Raw genomic sequence first — 19,789 nt, 5'->3', positions numbered from 1 at the left:
CTCACTGTAACAATTTCATTTCATGATACACTGTAATATGTGGCTAGGCAATCAACCCAATTTTCTTTCTTAGAATTTTCTTACTTGTGCTGTATATTTTGCAAATGAATATTAAAGTCACCCATGTTCTGAGGCCTTGTTGCAAGTTTAATTAATATTCATATTTCTTGCTTTTTTGAAAGGAGTCTTTCCGTATCTGTAAAAGAAGGATAAAAATAGCAGTCTTTTGATAGGATTATTATATGGATTAAATAACATACACGTGAAGTGTTTAATATGGCTTATCAACTCAGAGCTTTTTCTGACTTTACAGAAGGCTCTAAGATTTATTTGGGCTCTACCTAATTGTAATTCATTTCTGGAGTTTCCCAGATCCATTTTTAAGCAAGAAAAAGATAACTTTGGGATATTACCAATTCAGAAATCAAGCACATTGGAGGAGGAGAAGTGACAGCAACACCCAAGAAATGTCTCCCTGCAGGATCTTCTAGTATTGTCATGACTAAATGTCCCACAGAATCGTCTGCCCTCAGCCCCACTTCTGCAGTGCCCATTCTGCATAGCCAGCAGTGGGCTGGGGTTCAGGTCGACGTTCACACTCACATGTCACAATAGACTGGAATCTGGCACCAGTTTTATGTAGCTTTATATAAGGATGCAGGACAGGAAACAGTGTATCGACATTACAGCATCAAACACATCTTCATCGGGGACCTTCCCACCACCTATGCGTGGCTTCCCAGCCCACAGAAGACACACTTAACCATTGGTGATGAGAATAAGGGGGAGCTTGTGGACCACCCCAGCATGGGAAGCTCAGAGCAGCAACTGTCCCTTGTAACAGCCTGTGAGCATGGCTTCCAGGGGCCTGCATGCCTGCTCACACCTCTCAGTCCAGATGCAGCTCACTTCCAGGAGGAGCTTTCACAGCACCTGACCCAGCTGCCATGCCAGTTATCTTAACCCAGTACATTTCAAGGGTATGGTATAAGAAATAGTTACATCTGGGATCACCTTCTTATGGAGAAAGGATGTAACCTACTATAGGCCGTTTCTCCTCACCACGCCACTCCCAGTGTCTGGTTCTCTTCCTGTCACTGCAGTTTTCTAGCAGGAATAGGCTTTAGAACCTCCTCACATCACTGAGGAAAGCCCGTGGCACTCTGTTTACCAAGACAACAGGGAGCCTAAGTGATATTCCTTCCACATATCTTCTGTTTTCACAGGGTGGGGCAAGATATTCCTCATCATCTGCTAGGGTCTCCTGCTGCTGCTTCTGGCCATAGGATTTTCACTCAGGAATGGGAGGGGTTTAGGCTATCACTGGTGGTTCTCCAAGCTCCCACATCAGCACTGTTTTCCACCGACATGCTTTCAGATTTGTACTCAATTTCTCCCAATGTGGTCCCTGCCTCATCTGAATTTAAAATTCTAGCTCCCTGCATGTGGTCTCCTTGTGTTCTTCTTTCCAGACTTGGCATCTCAGCAGAGCCATTTCTGTTTTTGGGTACTCCTCCTTTTGAGGATGAACTCACCATGGTGGACATTTCTCCTTTCTGCCTTCACAGGACTGACTGTTCTTTCCCCAGTACCTGATATTGAGTAGATTTCCAATACAAGTTGAAATGTTCTTAAGGTTTAAGAAGTAATAAGATGGTGCAGAGTCAGTATGCTAAGATGTTGTCAGCTAAAGTGCATATATTTCTACCCTGATTCAACAAAAGTAAATGTCACAATTTGCTTATCTTGACCCTCATCCTTTATGCAAAGTTTTTTTCCTGCAAAAAGTACAGTAGAGGTGGAGAAAATGGGAAAAGCTATGCTTATTTTTCCCCAAGAAACAGGATTCCCAGTTTCTCTCTCAGACATGCCTGTGTCTGATCTGAGAAGAGGATTGTCTATTAATGCCGAAAATCCAGACAAACAGTGAGCAATGGGAGCGTATTAAAGAATCAAAAAGCAGAGAGGTTGTTGCTTGTTTCCTTTCTTTCCTTGTTTTACCAACATTTTCTTGGATTCCCAGAATTAAGTGCTAGAGGTAGAATTAACTTTGAGATTAACAACGCTGCTGGAATCTTTTGTAAAAAATTACGGTTTCATTATCATTTCACTAATTCTCAGTGGCTATTTGATAGAGCGTCTAGGCCTATTTTCTATATGGTTGCCTTGGAATGAGGGAGTATAACAGTAGCTCACATTGATTGAGCATTTGCTATGCGCTAGGTACTATGTTAAGCACTCTACAGGTCTTATTTAAGCATCATAATACCTCTTTTAGGTAGGTACTGATGTTATGCCCATTTTACAGGTGAGAAAACTGAGGTACAGAGGTTAGTTATCTCAAGGTCACACAAGGTCCAGGCAGAGCCAACGTTGGGCTCATTCTGGCTCCAAAGTCTATATTCTAACTCACCACACTATACTGTCTCTTATATATTAATTATCTATTTTTGTTCCATAATGGTTATTAATATTTTAATGCACAATAGGGAATCTTTTTGCAAACCCAATTAATGGAGTAACTGTCTTCATATATATTGTGTTAAGGTTCTTAATTTCAGTCAGTCCTTTCAGTATTTCTTACTAAATTATTGATCTGGATGTTAAGAGGGAGAAAGGTACACTTGGATTGGATTGATTTCTTCTGTAACCTTAGAATAATTTTCTCATCAAGAAACTTTATTACCATCTTATGTTTTTATTTTCCATTATAAATTGTGGATTTTACTCCATCTCTGAGCTCTACCTGCCTCATAGGGCTTGTCTGGCTGTTTTATAGCAGCAAACATTGAAGCAGGCACTTTTACCCCATGGAAATCCCCAGCTGTAGTGCCCATTTCCAGATATCAAGAGTTGAACCATCTCCAAGTGGGTCTGACCCCACTTGTCTCGGTGGACTTCCCTCTGCATTCTTATGGGCCCCTTAGGTTTGCTGGCACTTGGGGGAAGAGGAGTGAGGTAAAGATGGTTGTTCTCTTTTGTCCTTTTAAATCTGAGTGCTCAATTCCCTTACCTGAATTTGTTAAGAGTGTTTTATGTTGTGAAGTCTTTAATCATAGAGTCTAGTCTATATATGGGAGGTCTAATCTAGCCCCAGGCTTTTCCTTTTTTCCCCCTAGTGAAATATTTGGGATGTTAGCCTCCCACCAGGATTGACTTATACTGAAAAATGAGCCAACATTTTTTGTTACTGCTCATTTGAGTTTCAGAAATTTGACTTTATGGTATCTCATTCTAAATATTTTTTGAACAGTGTTGAGGTATTATTGATTCATGTTAAGTATTTATATCTCTCTTTCACATGTGATTCAGTTTCAAAGTGTATTTCACCATGCTTTTTTTTTTTTTGTCATCCTCTGTTTGTTTTAACAGCAAGTTTTGTCTGCCTACAGGAGAATATTAAAAAGTGAGCCTCCATATCCCCAAGAAATGAGTGCTTTAGCTAAAGACCTAATTCAGCATCTTTTGATGAAAGATCCCAAGAAGAGATTGGGATGTGGTCCACGTGATGCAGATGAAATCAAAGAACATCTCTTCTTTCAGGTGAAATTATTGAATAGATAAATGGTTTCATACTCCTTGGCGTTTTCAGGGTCCTTGGCGTTCTTGGTGAAATTAGTGAACACAGTCCCCTTTGGGATCATTTTCCACTGGCATTTTCACATACATTGCACCTTTTTTTTTGTTTTGTTTTTAATGATAGGGACCCTTTAGGTAGGGCCAAAATTCTACTTGTATAAACATAAATGGTCTTTTTCTCCCTCAATGGAGTGGGAGTGGGGAGGATCATAATAGCATTCAATTTTCTACATACTGATTCATTAGAGTTTCTAGGTGGTGGTTTCCATTTATGATCTTGAGATCTAGCCATATGGACTGAGACTTTTACTGTACTTTTCACTTCTGTCTCAGTTCATGAGCTGTTACTGCCACTATGTTTCACCTTTTAGATAGTAATTTCATCACTTCCTCTTTTCCCAGAAGTAATCTTTAAAAATTTTAAATTTACCTATTTCTCAGTTACGTATTCATGACACATAGAGAGTTATTCATTTATTTCCTTTGTCCTGTGACAGTGCTTCTCTTATTCTGAAAAAGCCTAATGAGACCATTCTACCGAGGACCAACATATCTGCTCAGTTTAGTACAAAAAAAACACCAAAATATTAAACAACTGAAAAAAAAACATTTAAATTAACTGAGTTGGCTAGTTATTTCCAGCCTCAGTCGTCAAACTGGGGATGCCACAGCTTTGATTTCTAAAACTCTGGAGATATGACTTTTACATAACTTCATCATATCAGTAAGCCTGACCTAAATATTTATGGTCTAAAGGGACCATCTATGTTTTATTTTTTATTCTGTAAATTAAGCTTTTACATTATTATCACCAAAACAAATGAAAATAATATAGCAAAATGAAGAAAAACTCTTCTATTAAGCTTCATGTTGTTATTTATTTTTTAAATATATAAAAACAAATATTGATTAGAAGTGAGAGTTATCTCTGCACTTCTGTGCTCAAAAAAAGGCATATTTCTCTTACTCTCTCAATATAATTATTTTTTAAAATACTACTGCACATCTTACAGAAGTTCAGTAACATAATGATAAATACATTTAGAATAAAAGAAACTTCTCATTACATGCATTTCATAGATTCACATGGCTTGGAAGGATTACTCTTTGAACAGACTTTCAAATATCTTCTTCAGAAGTTTATCTCAAAAGTTAACAGTAAAATTTAAGAAAGAAGTCGAGCAAAGTACCCCCAATCATATTTTCCTAGGATCTTTTTCTCCATTGCTCCCTCTATTTGGGAATATTGCAGTATGTCTTTCATATTAGAGAAATTTCTCTTTTCAGTAGCTTGGAGTAGTAATTTTAGATTACTTAATTGCCTTGACTTTTTAAATGATAGGGACACTTGGAAAGACCAGAATTCTACTTGTAAAGGCCTAAATGGCCTTTTTCTCTGTAAATGGAACAGAGGTGGAAAGGATCATAATAGCATTCCATTTTCTACATATTAAACATTCTCCTGCCAACAACATGTTTCTTTAAATTACCCCTTTCCTCTAGAAGTTTATTTTAATATATGTACAATGGCCAAGCCCAAGTTATGTGCTTATAATGGAAAACATTACAGCTGCAGAGAGAAAAAAACACTAAAAAGTCAAGAGACTGTGTTCAAATCCTGACTCTTCCACCAACTGGTGTTTGAGTGAAAAGGTTATTTCTTATTTCTTGGCCTCAGTTTCACTGGATCAAATAAAAGAGATGAACTAAATGATCTCAATTCCATTTTAGCTGAGAAATTTGAAGATCTGTGATTTAATTATTTTGTTTCTATTGCATCTACAAGACAGCATAATAAAAACATTTTATGGGCTGGGTGCAGTGGCTCACGCCTGTAATCCCAGCACTTCGGGAGGCTGAGGTGGGCGGATCACTAGGTCAGGAGATCGAGACCATCCTGGCTAACACAGTGAAACCCCGTCTCTACTAAAAATACAAAAAATTAGCCAGGTGTGGTGGCGGGCACCTGTAGTCCCAGCTACTCGGGAGGCTGAGGCAGGAGAATGGCGTGAACCCGGGAGGTGGAGCTTGCAGTGAGCCGAGATCGCGCCACTGCACTCCAGCCTGGGCAACAGAGCGAGACTCCGTCTCAAAAAAAAAAAAAAAACATTTTATGGTAGTTGATTAAACTTACTAAATTTTATCAACAAAGAAGTTCACATTTTCATATTTTACTGTCACTGAAATCAGTATGCATGTTACAGTGGCCATCATCTTATATTCTTATGATTAATACTTTTTTCTTCTTAATGATACATAAAATAATTGTGTATCTTACTATCAGTAATGGCATCTTAGATTTGAAGAAATATGGTAGTAGGAGACCTGTAGGATTTAATTCAGTAAGTGTTATCTGAGATTGTTTTAAATGATAGAAGGAGCACAAAGAAACAGAGCAAAGGGTTGAATTTCAGTAATATAACTCAGTAAGTGACCTAGAGGGAAAAGGGGCTTGCATTATTCTATGGGGGACATAAGAGGCAGTGTTTAAAATGCTTGAACACAGTTGAATAAGAAGAGTGATCACATCCATATGATGGTATCATTTGAACTTCTAGACATAAGCACATGCGTGATTTACAGTGGATTTATTTTCCAGTATGTCTGGATGCCCAGGAGGAAAAACAAGTGCAGGCAGAGAGCTAAGTAACACTGCCTCTAGAAAATAGGAATATTCCTTCAGAGCTAATATCCACATCCGTAGAGCATTTGGAAACCCTTTATTTCAGTTTTTTATTTTGTTTTGAGTTTTTTGTTTGTTTTCTTTGTGGCTTAACACCTTTCTGAAGAGGCTCAGGACAAAAGTATTTTTCTGTTATCTTTAAAGGTAAACTAGGGTGTCTTGGTGCCCCCCAGAGGACACTCTGAGATTCAACAGCGATAGTCTCATCTTTGAGGCACAGCATTGGTTGGAGCTATAAACTGCTGCGATCTTGCTTGGAGAAAATATGTTTTTTATTATTGATGTGAAATATGTTCCCTTATTTTTATCCTCTCTCCCTACCAGTCAGACTCCTAATTTATCTTTGTTATTCTTAGAAAATACATCTTGACTATTGATTTCTACTTTGTACCGACTTTCTTTGTTTTAGAAAATAAATTGGGATGATTTAGCCGCCAAAAAAGTGCCTGCACCATTTAAGCCAGTCATTCGAGATGAATTAGATGTGAGTAACTTTGCAGAAGAGTTCACAGAAATGGATCCCACTTATTCTCCCGCAGCCCTGCCCCAGAGCTCTGAGAAGCTGTTTCAGGTAATTTCCCATCCTGTGCACATGTGCGTTGGCCATATGTCCTTTGAAAGAAAAGATTAAATTTCCCATATTAAAGTAGTTTTGTTGGCATCATAAAAATGGGATTCTCTAATATCTTCTAAATTATTAAATGCAGAAATATTGCAGATTGTTAACCGAAGCTTATAGTTTGCTCAATAGCAGATATTGTTTATGTGTTTATTTTTTATATAAGGGAAGTTTTAATTTTATACCTGAAATTTTATTTTTGTTCAGATTCTTTTATGGAAAATACAATAATCTTTTATTTTACCTCTATTCATATTTAAAAATTTTTCTTTATATAGATAGGGTCTCACTCTGATGCCCAGACTGGAGTGCAGCAGTGCTGTCCTAGCTCACTGCAGCCTCAGACTCCTGGGCTCAAGTGATCCTCTCACCTTAGCCTCTGGGATAGCTGAGAACACAGGTGCAAACCAGCACACCCAGCTAGTTTTTCTATTTTTTGCAGAGATAGGTCTTGCTATGTTGCCTAAGCTGGTCTTGAACTCCTGGCCTCAAGTGATCCTCCTGCCTTGGCCTCCCAAAGTGCTGGGATTACAGGCATGAGCCACCACGTCCAGCCAAAAAAAATTTTTTTTTTAAGAAAGAAGGTCTCACTCTGTCACCCAGGCTGGAGTGCAGTGGCACGATCATAGTTCACTGCAGCCTTTAACTGCTTGGCTCAGGGGATCCTCTTGCCTCAGCCTCCTGAATAGCTGGGACCACAGGTGCATGCCACCACACCCACCTAATTAAAAACAAAATTTGTAGAAACATCGTCTTACTTTGTTGCCTAAGCTGGTCTTGAACCCTGGCCTCAAGCGATCCTCCTGCCTTGGCCTCCCAAAGTGCTGGGATTCTAGGCATGAGCCACCGTGCCCCCCAACCCCCGTATAAAAACATTCTTTAGTTTACAATGTTACCTTATTCTTTACCTTCAGTAACTAATCTTAACTGCTAACTCTTAAAAACGATTTAGATTTTATATTTAGAAAAGGGCATTTGTCACACAAGATAAAATATTCTAACTATTAAATGGCATCAGAGCTTTGCTTCTTTGACTTCTATAAGTATACCTTTAGTATGGCTTAATCTGGCCATCCAGACAATGTGTTTTCTTCTTTGCTTATCACTGTCTAGTATGTGACTGGGCACTTATTGAACATTTTTTTAAATGTTTGTTGATTAGTGAATGTTCTAGCTTGAGCAGATTAATCATCCATCTTTGCACCACTTAGCTCAGAGCATCATTCTGCCATTAGACTTTGTTCCTTTCCAAAACTCAATTTTAAATTTAATTATTCTGAAGATATTAATAAGAATCAAATAATTGCTAAATTACAAACTAACTTTAATGAGACTTGCCATTTTTCCAGTTTGAAAAACAATAGCATTTAAAGACCACTTTGTGGCTGGGTCTGGTGGCTCAGGCCTTTAATCCCAGCACTTTTGGAGGCCGAGGCGGGTTGATCACTTGAGGTCAGGGATTCGAGACCAGTTCGAGACATGGTGAAACCCCGTCAGGCATGGTGGCATGCGCCTATAATCCCAGCTACTTGGGAGACTGAGTCAGGAGAATGGCTTGAACGCAAGGGGCAGAAGTTGCAGTGAGCCAAGATGGCACCACTGCACTCCAGCCTGGGCAACAGAGCCAGACCCAGTCTCAAAAAAAAAGACCACTTTGTTTAATACCTTGACTATATCCTTTTTTGAGAAGTTACTTATGTTTATAAACAAATTTTTATCAGCAAACCAGGAGTATTTCATCTATGAGTCTGATTTTGGGGGTGGAATAGAGAAGTCTTTTTCTACCTTTATTTTTGAATTGGTTTAGTTCTACCAGAAGATGGCATTATATCCTTCTGAACAGCATTTTTCAAATGATTTGAAATAACCTTGCATTTTAGATTGCAAATAAAATAAAATTAGACTCATCTCAACAAATATTTGAGTGTTTTTCTAAGAAAAAAAAAAGTCATTACAATCTAATCTGTGTTAAACTGGAAAACTGCAAGTTGTTTTTCTTTATCTTTCTTTGTCTTGTTTTTAGGGCTATTCCTTTGTTGCTCCTTCCATCCTGTTCAAGCGTAATGCAGCTGTCATAGACCCTCTTCAGTTTCACATGGAAGTTGAACGTCCTGGAGTGACAAATGTTGCCAGGAGTGCAATGATGAAGGTATATAGATGTGGTAACTTACATGACATATTTGTAGGTTTTGTGAGTGTTTAAATACCCACTCTAATTAATGTTCTTAAGTCTAGTAATTCAACTAAAGTGCAATTTTAAAAGTGGGATATAGCAATATTTTCCTTAGAGAATTAACGTCAAGTTGAATGAACTTCTTTTTACAATTATAGAGAATTATGTATCTTAAATAATTATTTAGATGAAAATAGAAATTACCTATAAAGATGAATTTTAGATTATAATTGTATTCTATTCCTGTTTATTAATATTAATAATTTTATTTTACTCTACAATTTTATTGATCCTTGGTGTATTGCTGACATTTTCTGAAGTTAAATGATGTTGATTTCTTGGCAGGACTCTCCGTTCTATCAACACTATGACCTAGATCTGAAGGACAAACCCCTGGGAGAAGGTAGTTTTTCCATTTGTCGAAAGTGCGTGCATAAAAAAAGTAACCAAGCTTTTGCAGTCAAAATAATCAGCAAAAGGTATGACCATTTTTAATATAATATTCTTTCTTAGGTAATCATGAATTCTGTAAATTAAGAGATATTTATTTAAAATGAAACCAGTATTATATTGTAAGGCTTTTTTACCCAAAGGTTTAACCACTTGGCTCATCAGTTGGTCCATTATACTTTTAGCTCTAAGTGATATTTTCTGATAAAGTAATCCATTTTAGACATAAATCATAGTCTTATTTGCTTTTGAGTTTATCTAGAGAAAACGTCTTCGTGACAGTGACATATTTAATCAGGCTCACTTAGTGATTTTGGCTGCCGTTGCCATTTCTACTAGTTGTGTATTTGAAATATTTGTCTCTAAAATTATTTAGCAAGCTACTGATAGCTTTGAGAGCCATCTAGTTGTTTTGATAACTGATGATTATTGTTAAGATTGCGTATTCTTATTACTAAATTGTCAGGAAAGTAGAGCATTCATTTCCTCATATGATTTGTACTTTTCTGACTCAGAAATAATAATTTTCTCCAGAATATTACTTTTTCTAGTGTGTGGTATAATTCATTACTTTCATGGAAACCTCATTACGGTATACTGTAACATGTATATTCTGAATGCACTGTAAATAAAACAAAATTAGTCTTGGGGCAGTACTGATATAAAAACTTTTTTGAAGAGACATGTGGACGCTAAGTGTCTCATCTTGCAGGATGGAAGCCAATACTCAGAAGGAAATAACAGCTCTAAAACTCTGTGAAGGACACCCCAATATTGTGAAGTTGCATGAAGTTTTTCATGATCAGGTATCCTACTTTTTTTTTTTTCCGTGTGTACTAATTCACTTACAGGGTTGTACTTTTCACCTGTTTTGTTGGTGCTGCTGAGTCAGAGTTAGGGATGTGGAACATCACCCAGCCACCAGAAAGGGCAGAGAAACAACCCTCTCAAACCCCTCCCCAACCACACACTGTTTCCCAACCCCAAATCAGGTTATCCCTTCACTTCTCATGCTTTTCTCACTCAGCAGTTACCACCTATGACAGGAAGACAGAGGGGCAGGAGCTCAGTGGTGCAGTCACTAGCTACAGTGTGCTTGTTGCCAATGCTGCTTCTACCCACCATCATTTAATCCTGGAATACCTCTCAGGACTCAGGAATTTTGAGCCTCCAACTTCCCTTTCACTTCTAGAGTAAAACTGAGAGAGCCTGGAGCCTAATTAATGCAAGCTAAAGGACAAATAGGAAGCAGAAAGCAAAGATACTCCTTTTATCTTCTAGGTCCAGGTGGTAAATTCTGCTCAGAACCCTGGCCAGATCATGCTGCCCCCTCTTCTGCTCTCAGTCCTGCTTTGCAGCAGGAATTATGGGAGGATGCCAGTGTGTCCAGTTCATGTCTGCTCACCTCACACATGACAGAAATTGCTCCATTACACTTCTCTGCCCCTGAGACCAGGTGAGGTGATGCAGTCCTACTTAAGACAACTTGGAGGCACAAGAGCACGAACCAATCCTGAATGTGCTTTGCCCTAATTTTACCAATAAAGAAACAGATTTTGAATGGTCATAAAACTTGTCCAAGGTCACATAGCGTGTCAATGTGAATCTAATAAGGAGAACCTGTACTCCAGTTCTGGGCTCTCTTTGTTGTGCTGTTGTAATATCTGTGACCTAGGATCGATGGGGCCCAGTTCTCTACCACATTGAAATATCCTCGAGTGCTATTGCCAGGAATGATATATCATGGTGAGACCAGGCAGCAGCAGCAATAGCACCATAACCATAATAGCTGCTGCCATTTATTATCACATATCTTGTGTGGTCTAGGTCCTGTACCAGGCACTCTGCATGTATTATCTTATTCAGTCCTTACCATAGGTCCATGAGGTGAGAAAATGGACACTCATAGAAGTTAAGTAACAGGTCTTAACAGTTGGTAAGTGTGGTAAGGCTGGGATCTGAATCTACACAGTCCAACTTCAGAGCCCAACAAGCTTTTATTTACTTTAAACTACTGCCTTAGGGAAGGCAGAATCACACCTGGCAGTAAGCATCCCAAAATGGCATCATCCTCTACTCACTCTTTGGTTCTTGTAGTCAGAAAAGAAATGCCACTGAAGCAAGGACTCAGGGGGAACCGCTCTCCCTGATCCTCTCCCTCCTCTTGCCTCATCAAGCCACTTGACACGAGAGGAGGTAATGAGTCCCCTGGCCACGAAGGTGCTTAAGAAGAGGCTCACTAGACAGTCTCCTGTTGAAGATGACATAGAGGAAATTCACATCATTCAAGGAATCAGCGGGTGATCTTAGATGCTCTCCTCTGGGTTTGCAGCTGTGCCCCTAACTACATCCCAGACAAGATATTTGATCTCTGACCTTCAGACTAATGTCAGGTCCCACGAACAACATTTCTAATTTTTTATTTGTGTCACAAATTAAGTAGATGTTTCGCTATTTATATATTCAGGAGTTACTAAATATAAATTCTCACACGATATAATCCTATACAAACTAGTATAAATACATTATCAATCTAATATGCAGTTGTATCTTGGGTTTTCTCATAATGGTGGCACAGTTGCCTAGATCATCCCTGTATCCAGTCGTTTCTTCAACTAATGGGTGAAATTGGTTATGGTGGGTCTTCAGCCTTTGTGCAATAGCGTAGTTCATTTTGTGTGCCATGATATGCGTTTCACATACTCCATGAGTTTGCTATTGCTGCTGCAACAAATCACCACAAACTTAAAACAATACAAATATATTATCCTGCAGTCTGGAGGTCAGAAGTCCAAAATCAGGCCCATTGGCTTAAAGTCAAGCTGTCACCAGAGCTGGTTCCCTCTTGAGCAGAACCAGGTGCACAGCAGGAGGTGAGTGGCAGGTGAGCCAGCATTACCGCCTGAGCTCCACCTCTTGGCAGATCAGCAACAGCCTTAGATTCTCACTGGAGTACGAACCCTATTGTGAACTGCGCATGGCGAGGGATCAGAGTTGCAGCACTCCTTATGAGAATCTAATGCCTGTCCCACCCCGCTACTGCCTCCCCTCGTCCATGGAAAAATTGCCTTCCATGAAACCATTTCCTGGTGCCAAAAAAGTTGCGGACCTGGCTCATGCCTGTAATTCCAGCACTTTGGGAAGGCGAGGCAGGTGGATCACTTGAGGTCAGGAGTTTGAGACCAGTCTGGCCAACATGGTGAGACCCTATCTCTACGAAAAAATACAAAAAATTAGTCAGGCGTGGTGTTGTGTGCCTGTAGTCCTAGCTGCTCTGGAAACTGAGGTGGGATAATCCGTTGAACCTGGGAGGCGGAGGTTGCAGTGAGCCAAGACTGCACCACTGCCCTCCAGCGTGGGTGATAGAGTGAGACCCTGTCTCAAAAACATAAGAAAGGAAAAAAGAAAAAAAATGTTGGGGACCACTGCTCTGGAGGCTCTAAGGGACAACCCATTTACTTACCTTTTGTAGCTTCTAGACACCCCCCAACATTTCCTTGGCTGTGAGCCTTCCATGCATCACTCTAAGATCTTGCCTCCAGGGTCTCATCTCATACTGCTAACTCTGATGAATAATTCAGGATAATCTCACATCTCAAGCTCCTTAATTTAGTAATCACATCTCAAAAGGCCCTTTTGCCATCCTTCTAAGGTAACGACCACAGGTTCTGGGCATTAGGACATGAACATCTTTGGAGGGCCATCATTCAAGCTCTACCGTGCATACATTTTCTCATTGCTATCTGCATATTATTGATAAGGATCCTAGAATTAATAAGATAAAGTAGCATCCCAAGATCATAAATAAATAACAGAACTGACCTTCAAATCCAGGTTGAACTCTAAATCTATTAGTACACCACTACAAGTATTGCCTTACATCTTTTTTAAAGCTCACCAGCCTACAGTTGTAGCAGACCTGCAAGCTCGACTTTATCTGATGTAGAAACTCAAGTTAGCTTGATGTCTAGTAGGCTGGGAGCAATTATCTTGTTAGAAGGGTTGTTCACTCTGCAATTTGTCTAATGTGTTCAGGATAATGTACTTATAATTATCTTTTTTATGAAGCAGTTTATTCTGAGTTTTGCTAATACAGAAAGAAACATTTTGTTTGTGAAGTGATGTTGGCCATATAATGCATAGCACCTGAATTCAGTATATTGCCATGATATCTTTTTCTAAACCATTTGTGTTCATTTGAGAGCTGATTAAGTCCTTTGCTTTTTTTCTTTTTTGAGATAGGGTCTCTGTCACCCAGGCTAGAGTGCAGTGACACAATGATGGCTCCCTGCAGCCTTGACCTCCCGAGCTCAAGTGATTCTCCCACCTCAGCCTCCTGAGTAGCTGGGACTATAGGCGTGCGCCACCATGTCTGGCTAATTTTTGTTATTATTTTTTGTAGAGATGAGGTCTCACTGTGTTGCCTAGGCTGGTCTTGAGCTCCTGGGCTCAAGCAGTCCTCTCACCCTGGCCTCTAAAAGTGCTGGGATTTATAGCCCTTTGCTTTTTGATAATTCCTATATTATTTTTTGGAAATTATGCATTCTGCAGAAAAGGGCCAGGGGTGGAGAAGAAGAGAAAGGATGGTAAAATATAACTTACAAAGTAACTATTAAGATAATACTGTTGGGATTAAAGCAAAAACCCATAATGAGTTATGGGTATCTGTAATGAATATCAATGGGAACCCTGAAACTAATCTGTTGAGTCCTAACAGGAGGTTCAAAATGACAATATCAAACAATACCTTTTTAAACTTTTGTGTTTTAATTTTTTTTGTAGAGACGGAGTCTTACTGTGTTGACCAAGCTGGTCTTGAACTCCAAGCAGTCCTCCCACCTCAGCCTCCCAAAGTGCTGGGATTACAGGTGTGAGCCACTGAGCCCAGCCTCATTACCCTTTTAAAAAGATTAATTTGCCATTGGATGGGTGTGCCAGGCCTCACGTGGGCAGTTGCCCATTCTACTCTGTCAGTATTCAGATTCTGTATTATTTAAAGCAAGTGACTTCACATTATTGTCACATTATTGTCAGCAGTTTAAAAAGAAAGATGTGTAAACTTGATGGAGAGGGTTGGAGTGGAATTCAAATGAAAGAATTAGCTGGATGCAATTGCACACCTATAGCCCCAGCTCATCGGGAGGCCTGAGATGAGAGAATCCCTTGAGCCCAAGAGTTCAAGGGCAGATTTCTTTTTAGAGACTTCATCTCTTACAACAAAACACTGCAAATGAAAGAATTCATCACAGAAGGGAAAAAGGATATACAGTATAAAGATTTCACTGCAGTACTTGAAATTTTCCATTACCAAAATAGAATTATAAAACAGCTGCATTATCTTTCAGCCCTTTTCTCTAAGATATGAGGATTGCCACTGATTATTTTAACAAGGGATTATTTAAACGTATTGGTGGTAGATAGTCAATAAATGTTTTATATGTTAATAGACTTCTGTGCTTCAGGAAGGCCCTCCACATTATTCTTTTTCTTTTCTAGCTTCACACATTTCTAGTGATGGAACTTCTGAATGGAGGAGAACTGTTTGAACGCATTAAGAAAAAGAAGCACTTCAGTGAGACGGAAGCCAGCTACATCATGAGGAAGCTTGTTTCAGCTGTAAGCCACATGCATGATGTTGGAGTGGTGCACAGGGATCTGAAACCTGAGGTATAAAATCACTGGATCTCTTACGTAATTCAGTCTAGCACCATTATGTATGTATAAAATACTAAAGATCTCGCAAACATGGGGGAAGTTTCTGGGGAGGTTTCCTTATTCTTTTACTTTTCAAGGCTGTTAAATAGATAATTGAAAATAGGTGTCTTTGATTTTTTTTCTTTTATATTTCAGTCTAAAATAAATTTGTCTTTGTTTATTTTTTGCCAGCTGATCATCTTGAGGTTATATTTGTAAGTGTGAGAACCTTTTATGGAAAAAATACTTTATGCAACAGTTGTGGACTAAAAATAGCAATGGAAATTTTTATAGCAGAAAATAATAGCTCTTACATATAATTTTAGAGGGGTTTTTTTCCAAATGATGTATTTTGAAAACTTATTTTTTACATTTGTAATCAAATTGGTTAGCTCATGAATAAAAATGTATATAATTCTATTCTGAATACTTAAAGAATTGTCTTGGTTTAATTAGTTATGCCATCTTTCTATGTGCTTTTCTATGATCGTGCTATAATATTTATAGAACTATATGTAGCAATGCAAAAGTAACAGCTATTTGTGTATCTCCTCTTATGCAAGTTTAATAAAGAACATTCTAACTCTTAGAATGATCCCTTTTTAGTATCAAAAATATGAAAATTCCCTCCTTTTAGAAAATCAACAAAATAATGAAAATTGAAAAACGAAAATCAATACTATATAAAAAGATAATGATGACTCATCCTTTACCATATACAAGATTATACATATTCTCTCCAAAATAGAACTTTGTTTAATTATCATGTGATTATAATACGTTCTCGAGTATGTATAAAATACTAACTTATTTGATGTTCCTTTTGTGATTAAGCCACAAAAGACTATTTCTCTAAAAGCACTATTTTTGCCTTTTACTTAAGTATCTTGAATTATTAGAAGAGGATGTTTTAAAAATGGAATTCTTTTCTTCTCTACTTCACATGGAAAAGAAAATTTTTAAAATGAAATTCTGTGCATTAAAATATATTTGGTTTGTTCGTTTCGTGTATTTAAACTTCTATGTATTTTCTATTACCATTATTCACTACTAGTAATTAATCAAAAGTAAAATCTGTTTTACCAACTTGCAACTATGATAGTTCCCCCTGCTTCCTTCATCAGAGTTCTCACTCTCCTACATAACGCCCACTGAAAATATGGTGCTCTGTACATGGGAGATTAGCTGTCTATTTTTAAATGTGAAAGCACACCACTTAAATGTTTTCTTGATAGACAAGGAACAAGCATGTAGTTTTTTTTAATTGAAAAGATCTGTTCCATGACTGTATAGAATTCATTTTCACATGTTTTATTCTTTGATAACTGGCCATCTGTCACCTCATGAGTCTCAAATGAGGCAACTGTCCTCTCTTGCAGAATTTAGATTTGCATTCCTCCTTTCCTGATAAAAAGATACTTATGTAGCTTAATTCTTCTTATTTGTTATAAGGCTTTTCTTTCAAATACTCACTTGAAATGGGGCAGAACTATCAGATTATTTAGAACATTCTACTGCAATCATAGTCCTAAATCAAACTAGATTTTGGAGAAATGAAAATGGACCTTTGAACTAACATTTTCATAATAAAATGTCTTTCACTTTGACTTTTAAATGGCAGTGTATATTATTTCTAAACTAAAAGTTTAATATTTTTCCCATGTGGCACTTTAAGGTCTGATTATCTATCTTTTGGTAGGTAGCTATGTGGATTCATTTTCTGCATAGGCAGAATCCTAAGTCTAGGTAAGAGTCAGATAAATTTAGAAGCTGGCTGACATTCTTAGTAAGCTGCCTTGTATTTTTCAAACTTGTCCCATACTCTTCTGAGATTAAGAAAAGTTGCATACATCCAATTTGTTTCAGGCAGAACTTGAGATGAGGATAAAAGGGGATTGAATGGTTACTTCCCACCATTCCTGACTAGGCACACCCTCCTCCATGTAGAACTGTCTCTAACTTTGAGCTTTGAGAGAAGAGGTAGGCAAGTGAGCAGTGTTTCTCAATTTTACATATTCAGGAATAGGAGGAATGAATTAAAGTCACCAAATTAAAGTGATTGCCACATCCTCTCATTTCTTCTGCTTTAAGAACTGAAATTGGCCGAGCGCAGTGGCTCACACCTGTAATCCCAGCACTTTGGGAGGCTGAGGCAAGCTGATCACTTGAGGACAGGAGTTTGAGACCAGTCTGGCCAACATGGCAAAACCCCATCTCTATTAAAAATACAAAAAAAGTTAGCCAGGCATGGTGGCGGGCACCTGTAATCCCAGGTACTTGGGAGGCTGAGGCACCAGAATAACTTGAATCCAGGAGGTGGAGGTTGCAGTGAGCCGAGATCGCACCACTGTATGCCAGCCTGGGCCACAGAGCAAGACTGTCTGTCTCAAAAAAAAAAAAAGAACTAAAATCAAGGAAGCCCTTTTCCAATCTTAGTATAGAATAAACATAGTCATTTCCAAAGACTTAGCAGGCTCAATGAAGACGAGGCCAGCTGTGGTTCATTCAGCTGTTCTGTGTGGACAGTGCCTTGCACTGCAAAGGAGCTCAGGTGTTACTTGCTGAAAGACTTCTCCCAAGCACACATCCATCAACCCCAGCTGTGGCTTCAGTGTCACAAATTCAAGATTAAACACTGTATGCTAGAAAATTTAAGACAATTTTTAGTTAATTTTTTTGTTTTTCTTTCCACCCACTTTATTGACTTTCAGATGGAAGACTTAGGAGATTTTTCTTCTTTGCATCAGTGATACCTTCTATAATGTGTTTTATTTCAGCTAGAATAGTATTAACAAAGCTAATGATATTCCAGAGCGGGGAATAATTTAATGATTATAAAGGCATAATGGATTTTGTTAGGATGCCTAAAGACGATATAATCAGATTTCACTTACTTTCAGTACTAGCTTAATGTACTTATTAAAATAATTTGTGCATCAGTAAGTATTAAGCATGTGATAAATACAAAAAGTAGTACTACAGAGTCTTAGTGATCAAGAAGCCTTGGTGGATGAATGATTCAAAATAATAATGTTTTCTGAATATTTGAGGGATAATATCCCTAAGTATCAAAATATGTTTAAGTATTAGCTGTTGGAGAAAATATTTCTGAAATGTAATGGATATCTCCACCATGTCTTCTTCAATAGGCAATACTAGATATTATATAGCTATTTTATTTATGACTTTGTTCAATGAACACATGTTTACCAAAGCACCTACTCTATGTCTGTGCCAGGCCCTGGGGTAGGGTCAAAAATAAGGTAGACACATAGTCCCCGTCCTTATGGAATTATGACATAATGGGGATGAAGACATTAAGCTAGCAATACAGAGGTGGTAAGTGCCAGAAAGGAAAGGTAAATAGTGTTAGGAAAAAATATTAAACGTTTTAACTTCAGTGTGGTAGGACAGTTAGGATGGTATCTCTAAATGAGGAGTAGATGGGGGGAGGTAGGTTGGTGGAGGAAGCAGAAGACAAACACAAGCAGAGGCAAAAGCTTAGAAAAAGGGTCTGACATCAGAAGAGGCATGGTGCAGTTGAAAAATGTTTCACATGACATGGTAAAATTGAAATAATACCAAAAAGTATCAAGCAGAGAGCAGCAGTGCATTGATGTCCTGCCCTCAAGCCTCCCCATGAGACCTCTCTGCACATGAATCAACTATCAATATACAAAATGTTACATAAATAGTACCAGCAATTCCCGAGACATGCCTAATGAGAAACTAATGTAAGCGTTGATATCTTGCAGAATTTATTATTCACCGATGAAAATGACAATTTGGAAATTAAAATAATTGATTTTGGATTTGCACGGCTAAAGCCACCGGATAATCAGCCCCTGAAGACTCCATGCTTCACCCTTCATTATGCGGCCCCAGAGCTCTTGAATCAGAATGGCTACGATGAGTCCTGTGACCTGTGGAGCTTGGGCGTCATTTTGGTAAGTTCTTTTCAATACAGTCATTAAACCTGCTTATTTCTTTGGTGTTTTCTCTCCTTATCTCGCTCTTCACTGTTTCCTTACATTCATGAAAAAATCGGCAAAGTGGTTTCTTTTCTGTACAGCCAGTTAGAGGCCTGACCGAATAGTATTTCCCTGTCTTAAAATGCATATTAAAGAAAATGTAGGAATTTCTATTTTGGTTTATTTTGAAATATTTAAGTTAGCTGTGTTTTATATCAGTGAGAGTTAAAGGAACTATAGTATATATTTTTAAAGACACATATTATATTGGACGTAATGTGAAAATAGCAAAGTGATTCATCAATAGAAAAACATTTTTAAAAAGCTATTCTGTGAAGTTTCAGACTAAAATGTAATTACAGAATACCATTTAAGCTAAATTAACAAATAAATAGATAAAATTAGAAGTATTTCTACTACGTAACTTAAAGTAACGTGAGCATGTTTTTCACAAAATGTCCTTGGCTGCTGTGATTAGAAACAGAACATTAAGCTAGAAAAATCTTGTGTTTTTTTTCTCCAAATATCATTACTTTTTCTGCATATAATTTGTAACGCATGATCTTGGGAAATTTTCAGACAGTACAGAAAGAAGGAACAAGGTGAAAATTACTCATAAT

At 38.0% G+C, this 19,789-nt stretch overlaps 1 protein-coding gene across 6 annotated transcripts in view; it reads left to right on the top strand.

Annotated features, from left to right (window-relative positions):
- The window catches only part of RPS6KA5 (ribosomal protein S6 kinase A5), a 199,183-nt gene that overhangs the window by 156,703 nt on the left and 22,691 nt on the right, over nucleotides 1–19,789 (top strand). For all 6 annotated transcript variants that reach the window (XM_054447530.2, XM_054447531.2, XM_054447534.2 and 3 more), the window contains 7 exons: nucleotides 3,393–3,543; nucleotides 6,672–6,833; nucleotides 8,905–9,030; nucleotides 9,400–9,533; nucleotides 10,217–10,310; nucleotides 15,001–15,171; nucleotides 18,954–19,145. In XM_054447530.2, the coding sequence (XP_054303505.1) occupies nucleotides 3,393–3,543; nucleotides 6,672–6,833; nucleotides 8,905–9,030; nucleotides 9,400–9,533; nucleotides 10,217–10,310; nucleotides 15,001–15,171; nucleotides 18,954–19,145 (1,030 nt within the window). The remainder of the gene's footprint in view (nucleotides 1–3,392; nucleotides 3,544–6,671; nucleotides 6,834–8,904; nucleotides 9,031–9,399; nucleotides 9,534–10,216; nucleotides 10,311–15,000; nucleotides 15,172–18,953; nucleotides 19,146–19,789) is intronic.

The sequence above is a fragment of the Pongo pygmaeus genome, chromosome 15 (assembly GCF_028885625.2).
Source record: "Pongo pygmaeus isolate AG05252 chromosome 15, NHGRI_mPonPyg2-v2.0_pri, whole genome shotgun sequence".
NCBI lineage: Eukaryota > Metazoa > Chordata > Mammalia > Primates > Hominidae > Pongo > Pongo pygmaeus.
This window is presented reverse-complemented; position numbering and strand designations above follow the sequence as displayed.